General features: G+C 41.7%; 2 protein-coding genes across 3 annotated transcripts in view; both read left to right on the top strand.

Annotated features, from left to right (window-relative positions):
- Positions 1-7513, top strand: part of LOC123970705 — a 25722-nt gene that overhangs the window by 1799 nt on the left and 16410 nt on the right. The window lies entirely within an intron of this gene.
- The window catches only part of LOC123970703 (E3 ubiquitin-protein ligase RNF14-like), a 7685-nt gene continuing 5746 nt past the window's right edge, over positions 5575-7513 (top strand). Inside the window, exons 1-3 of one of the 2 annotated variants that reach the window (XM_046048917.1) lie at positions 5575-5929; positions 6412-6542; positions 6691-7485. In XM_046048917.1, coding sequence (XP_045904873.1) covers positions 5776-5929; positions 6412-6542; positions 6691-7485 — 1080 coding nt within the window. In that variant the 5' untranslated portion in view covers positions 5575-5775. The remainder of the gene's footprint in view (positions 5930-6411; positions 6543-6690; positions 7486-7513) is intronic. The other variant, XM_046048916.1, reaches the window with a different exon arrangement.

Below are 7513 nucleotides of genomic sequence, written 5' to 3'. Positions count from 1 at the left end.
ATAATATTTGTATTATTATTATTATTTCCATGAACCATATAATACAGCCTCACAAAGATCAGGGAAGTTGGAAGTTGAGAGAAACATAATGTAACTTTTAATTTGTTTTGAACAGACTCCTCCCCTGCAGCCCATAGATGAGATGTTCATGTTTCTCAACTATCTTGCGCTGGGTTTAAAATGGCATGACCTTGCTGACCGGTACGGAGTCCGCCAGTCCACAGTCGTTCGTACTATTACAACATGGAGCGACTTTCTGTACACTGTGCTCGGGTCAGTGAGGATCTGGATACCAGAGGAGAGAATAAAGGAACATTTGCCAGAAGAGTTCAAGGATTATGGAGACACTAGAGTCATCCTGGACTTCATGGAGCTGAGGTGCCAGCCATCATCACCTCTTGTCCAAAGTGAAGCATTCTCTGCATGCAAGTCCCACTACACTCTCAAAGGGCTGCTCGGAGTTGCTCCTCATGGGGCGGTGACATTTATTTCTCCACTGTACGCCGGATCCATCAGTGACAAACAGATCATGCGAGTGTGTGGAATTCTTTCTCTTTTAAGACCCAGCATGGCTGTCATGGTCGATCGAGGTTTTCTCGTTAATGATGGTGTGCCTTGTAAGATCTATAGGCAGCCATTTCTCTCTGGAAGATTCCGGATGTCTGCTTATGAGGTCACGGCGACCCAAGCAAATGCACGCCTCACGGTGCATGTGGAGCGCCTCATACGCCGCGTGAAGGAACACAAGTTCTTTGACACAGAGATTCCACCTCAGCTTATTGGCAGCATTAATCAGCTGTATGCTGTTGCTTGTCTCCTGACAAACTATGAAAACAGGCCTCTTGTAAAGGCATGAGCAAAGAAACCAGAGTAGCACATTAATGTGTAGGTGGCATTTTATATATACTTCATATACTGTTGGCTGTTTAAGGTATAGCAATGAATCATATTCCTCTGCGAGAAACAAATCCATAAAAAGCATGAGCTTTGTGACAAAGAGGGTTTTTAAATAGTTTACTTAGTTTACATGGTAAACAAGATGGATAATGGAGATGTATGTTTTTCACTGGACAGGAAGAGTATGAAAAAATAAATATTTGCTTCTGAGAAGTAGTGGAGTACAAGTATTAAGTTGCATAATATGGGCTTTTTTGAAGTTAGAGGTGTTATTCTCCTACCAGTTTTATCCTGAAAAAAAGCCTAGCAAATGATGTATATTATCAAAGATAAAGTGTAATTATTGTAAATTATCTGCATCTGCAGTATATTCATAAAATGTGTTTTTGATAATGTTACATTGTGAATATTGGCTTATTGAAATATATTCACTATGTTCAATTTTTTAGGTCACCTGTCAGTTCTGCTCACCTACAATTACAGTACTTTACGTAAGACCCCAATACACTCAATTATCATTTATCTTAATTTCACTGTTAGTTAACTATGTAAATGTGATACATCAATGATGATGATACAACAGTGCTTTTTAATCAAACTTGTTTATAGAGGGCTGTTTCACAAAATCAGAATCAACAAATAACAGATAGGCAAGGTTTGACCTAGTGTGGATCTTCTGAGCAGTTTAATCACCCGCTGCAGAGCCCTCTGGTCCTGTGCCGTGCACATCCCATGCCAGTTTGTGATGTTTCCAGTCAAGATGCTTTCTACTGCTCCTCTGTAAAAGCTGACAAGAACTTGGCTTTCTTAAGCTTCCTCAAGAAATACAGTCGTTGGTAATGGTAGATTGTCAGTATTTGTATAGCACCTTTCTGACCACTCTAAGTGGTTTTCATTACATTGGATTCACCCCATTCATACACATTTATACACCGATGGCACAGCCTTTGAGAGCAATTTGGGGTTCGGTGAACGACTGCTCTAACCCTTAAGCCACAACCATCCCAAGTCAAGTCCCCTCCTCATGTCCGCTGTCTGATGATTGGTCTATTAGTGTTAAAGAAAAATTTTCCCCTAGCGTGACAGACCTCTGAATTTGGAGGAGGTGATGCACAGCTGCCTTGATTGGTGCCACAGTTAGTTTTTTAATATTTTCAAATTAGTTTGCTGTCTCAGCGGGTTGAGAGGCTGTCCCCCCTCAAAAGTTATTCCCCACTGTTTGTCATCATGCCTCTTTGTCACTCATTGATACAAGCGCTATGGCATGAAACACAATGAGCCTGAAGCTCTAGGTGTTTTGTTCTATACACTGATGTTGACAAAGTAGGGCTGGGCAGTTCTTTTGTTGCTGGTTGTTGTTTCTCAGCTTCTGAATACGCGCCCTGAAGATATTGAGCTTGACTGAGTGAGAGCATGCACGAGGAGGTCGTTCAGTCTTGGCCTCTGGTAGTCCTAACGACTGTAACGACTGTCATTACAGCAACCAGGAACACTAACGAACCAGCAGTATCGACGATCCTGGCAAACAACCCCACTGAGATTAAATAGCTGAGTTTCCCTACCAGTCAGTCAGAACTGAAGAAGTCCTTGGATGAAGGACGAAACGTCTTCCAGTATCTTCAACCAAGTCCAGTTGCCCTTGACTTTAACCTTGGTTGGATAACAACATTATAATATATATTAATATATTAAAAGAAGGCTTTCAGGTTGGGTGACAAGGCCATAGCAGAGGAAACACAGCGGGAGTTGAAGTTAAAAATCAAGGAGGGGAAGCAAACTTACACAGATAAACTGGAACAGCAGCTGGAGCAGGATGGGCTGAAGCAGGTCTGGTTTGGAATGAGAAAAATCACTGGTCTCAAACAGAGGGGGGGGGGGTTACTGCTCATTGAAGACCAAGACCTTGCTGATGACCCGAATGTGTTTCTTAACAGATTCGACTATCTAACCTAACTGCATAGTACCAGTGGTAAACCAGCCCAGCATCAGTGTAGATGACGACCTCATCTACATGCTCCAGAGGGTCTACGCACATCCTGAAATCTCTGAGGCAACTGTAAGAATGATGTTTTTTGACTTCTTGAGTGCATTCAATACAATCCAGCAGGTGAATGCAGGTGGAGTCGGAGCTTGTTCCCTGGGTGACAGAATATTTAACAGCTAGACCTCAATACATGTGGCTCCAAAATTGCATTTCTAGGACTGTTTCAGTAAAAGGGTCCCACAGGGAACCGTTCTGTCCCCTTTCCCGTTTAGCCTTTATACATCCAACTTTAAATGCAGCTCTGACACCTGTTTTCTTCAGAAATATTCAGATGGTTTAGCTGTTGTGGGCTGCGGCAGGGGAGGATGTGAGGGTGAATACAGGAGCACACTTGTGGACTGGTGTAATAATAACCACCTCAGGCTCAATATCTCAAAGACCAAAGAAATTGTCATTGATTTTAGGAGGAAGAGGCCCAAACCAGATCCAGTCTCCATTCAAGGAACAGCTCTGGAGCTTGTATCCTACTAGTACCTAGGAATACAGCTGGATATCAAGCCAGCTGTATTTTTAAGATAAGTCTTCCAACCTCTGCTCTGTGTACTTTCACTGTTGTGGCCAGTTCTCTTTTTCTTTGGAGTGGTGTGATGGGGGGTGGGTGCTTACACATCTGACAGGAACAGACTCAATAAACTGATTAAAAAGGCACGCTCCATTATTGGCATCACACCAAGTTTATCCTGCCTGTCGCCATTAAGGTTCTTTAATATGAACATTTACATATAGTCATTTAGCTGATGCTTTTATCCAAAGCAACTTACAATTGCTATATATCAGAGAATACGCTGCTGGAGCAGCTAAGCGTGAAGTGTCTTGCTCAGGGACACATTGGTGTCTCACAGTGGATTTGATCCTGGGTCTCTCACACCACAGGCATGTGTCTTATCCACTGCACTATCACCAACATATCATAACATAATATGAAATAACTGTCTTTGTATTTTATTATTGTATTGTTACATACGCCTATTTTAGAAATGCAATACCCTTTGTGGCATTGGGTTTCTTTTTAAATCATTTTTAATTGTTAATTAAACAAAGATAAAACTGAAGTTATTGTTTTTGGAGCTAATGAAGAACGATTTAAATTCAGTGCTCAGCTTCAATCTGTAATGTTAAGAACCAGAAATCAAGCCAGAAATCTTGGTGTAATCATGGACTCAGACCTGAATTTGAGGAGCCACATTAAGACAATTACAAAGTCAGCCTACTATCACCTGAAGAATATATCACAGATTAAAGGACTTATGTATCAGCAAATACCTGGAAAAACTTATCCATGCATTTATCTTCCGTCGACTCGACTACTGTAACAGTGTCCTTACTGTGCTCCAAATCCATCAGACAGCTGCAGCTGATTCAGAGCGCTGCTGCTCGAGTCCTCACTAAGACCAAAAAGGTGGATCACATCACTCCAGTTCTGAGGTCTTTACATTGGCTTCCTGTATGTCAAAGAATTGATTTCAGAATCCTGCTGTTAGGTTACACTAAATGGTTTAGGGCCAAAATACATTTCTGATCTTCTGCTTCGTTATGAACCATCCAGACCTCTCAGGTCGTCTGGGGCAGGTCTGCTTTCTGTCCCCAGAGTCAAAACTAGCAGCGTTGAAAGCAGCGTTCAGTTATTATACTCAGTATATCTGGAACAAACTCCCAGATAACTGCAGGTCTGCTGAAACTGTCAGGTCTTTTAAATTAAGACTGAAGACCTTTTTTTTTATTTACCACCGCTTTTAATTAAATATTTAAGACTTTTCTTTTTACCACTGCCTTTAACTAGTAGATTGATAACTTACACTGCACTGTAACGTTTACTGTCCTGTTTTCTTTTTCTTTGTTTTTAGATATTAACACTATTTAAAAAGCTTAGAGTGCTCTTTTGATTCTACCATCTCACACAGCTGATCCTCTGTTAATACAGCCGAGTAGAATTACAAGAATTAGATCCCTGTTTTGTTCGCTGTTAACTTGTTGACAAGGCACACTGCCAACGGCTTTTACCAGAGTTTGTAAAGTGTGGACAATCTGGATTTTCAGTGATGACTGTATCTAAAGAAGGGTTAGCGTCCCTAAGTGTTAAAGGGCTGGAGTCCCCTTAGGGTTAGAGTCCCTAAGTAACTAAATAGAGTGAGAGATGGGGAATCAAAGGAGTAAAATAAGCAAAGGTGTGAGACCTGCCTGTTTTTATTTTCTATTGAACTTGTAAAACTTTTTTATATTTCCCTGTTGCTATTTTATGTAAAGCACTTTGAATTACCTTGTTGTTGAAATGTGCTATACAAATAAACTTGCCTTGCCTTAAAAAGTTTTTAGCTTTTATTATTAGTATTATTAGAATTATTATCATTATTATTATTATAGGGTTTTAATATTATTTTAGCTTATTTGTTTTACTTTTTAAAAAAGTTTTTACTTGATTAGCCTTGTAGATAGATCGCTGTCTGCCGTTGTGCCAGATCTGAATGTGGTTGCTGCTGTAACAAGTCTAATTTCCTGTGAAGGATCAATAAAGTGGGCATTTTATCTGTATTTGAGCAAATAAAGGTGTGTTTAAATGTCACATGGTTAATGTTGGCTTGTTTCGCATAGTAATAAGAGCAGCACTGCTTTTTTAAAGGTTGCTGCTGTAGCGTTATTCTGTAGCCTGCATCATAAAAATGAGTCAACAGAGGGACGGACAACCGAGAGCAGGTTGGCATACAGACTTCCTGAACAGCGAGGATTAACATTTTACACTGAAGGCAACCAACTAATTCAAACTTTTTTCGAGGAAGCAGTTTCACAAACAGTGCGAGGAGGACGGGAACTTTGTTACAGTGTTTGGTGCGGGAGGTATGAATGCGGACATGGAGGAGCAGGAAGACGAACTTCTCGCCCTACATAGTATCTTTGGTTTGGAGGAGTTTGTCCGGGATGAGTCGAAGTCTGCCGGAGAGATCCGAGTATCTGTTGAGCTGCCTGCAGACTTCACTGTGGTTCTTAAACGGGGTAAATCTTTTTATTGTCGCAGATGCAGATTTGTTTTTATAGCCAGAACAATATACGAATATACAGCAACATCACATAAACCGACTTAAATTGTCATGTCTACATTCATAAATCTCGGCACACAACGGTGTCAGCGAGGCAGTTTGTTGACTAGAGAAACATGTTATTGACACAAATAGGTTTGTTGAAGTGCTGTGACTGTACGAAATATGTCTGTGAATTTGCTTTGCATGAGAATGAAACACATAGCATTTCCTGTTAACAAAATAATTTTGAAACAAATGTTATGTATTGTAATATAATGGACATAATAAGTGTTTTCTAACATATGCCCAAAAAGGAAAAGACTGAATGGATAAGTTCAGGGTCTGCTCCCTGTTGTGTGAAAGAAAGAATCAAAGAAACCAGGATTGTTTCTTCGCTTCACAGGTCTTGTTTATTTGCTTTGATCATGTTGTCCTATTGTGTTTTTGTTTCCTAAGGTGAGACGCTGAGACAGTATGAGATATCATACCTTCCACCTCTGCTTCTGATCTTTGAACTCCCTGAGGACTACCCATCCTCCTCTCCTCCATCCTTCAGCCTCACGTGCAGCTGGCTGACACACATGCAGGTAATCAGTAGAGGCAATGTCAACTCAAATGTTATTGGGTTTTTTTTTTATTACAACCTGCCAGTGTGTGTCACAAAGAGAGAGATGAATGCAGATTGCAGAGGGTTAGTTCAGATTACATCAGTCTATTTGCCCTCTCCTCCCGCAGCTCTCTGCACTGGCGGCCCAGCTAACTGATCTCTACCAGGCCACTGGGGGCGCTGTGGTGCTCTTCTCCTGGGTACAGTTTCTTAAAGAAGATGCCCTCAGGTTCCTAGAAATCACTACTATCCTGGAGCTCCCCTCTGATGAAGACAGCACCCAATACTATAGCCAGGACACATTAAATGCCGCACTCAGAGAACCAAAGAATAATGAACAAAGTCCAGAGTCAGGACCCTCAGATAAACAAAGTTGTAATGTGTCAGATCCTTGTAAACCAGACCTCTCTGAACCATCCTTGGAAGATGAGCATTCGATAGTGATTCTAACTGATGGCCAAAATCCTTCAACCTCAGACTGGACCAGCACAGACTCTCAGGGAGATGTGGCATTAGACTCCTGCAAGACTGACCAAAATAATTCCACATCCCACCACAGCCAAGTCCCACTAGATCAAAGTGGACAAGGAGCTGCTTCTCTGCCAATCCACCCAAGAGAATCCCCCCAAAATGAAGACCACACCCTCTCTGGTCTCTCCCTAACTCCGTCACAAATTCTCCTGTCCCAGCTCTTGATCTACGATGCAGCCCAGCATCGGAAAGTGTTTGCCACCACAATGTTTGACTGTGGTGTGTGTTTTATCGGCCAGCTCGGTTCAGAATGTGTGCAATTGCCTGAGTGTGGCCACATCTTCTGCCAGACCTGTCTCGCCCAGTTCTGTAAGCTCCAGATAAAAGAGGGGGACGTCCAGGGTGTCACCTGTCCTCAGGCAGACTGCAATGCAACCCCTACACCTGCACAGGTACAGTCCTGACCCATCCATCTGTTCT

The sequence above is a fragment of the Micropterus dolomieu genome, linkage group LG05, assembly GCF_021292245.1.
Source record: "Micropterus dolomieu isolate WLL.071019.BEF.003 ecotype Adirondacks linkage group LG05, ASM2129224v1, whole genome shotgun sequence".
NCBI classification, from domain to species: Eukaryota; Metazoa; Chordata; class Actinopteri; order Centrarchiformes; family Centrarchidae; genus Micropterus; species Micropterus dolomieu.
Note: the sequence above shows the minus strand (reverse complement) of the source record. Positions and strands in the feature narration are given on the sequence as shown.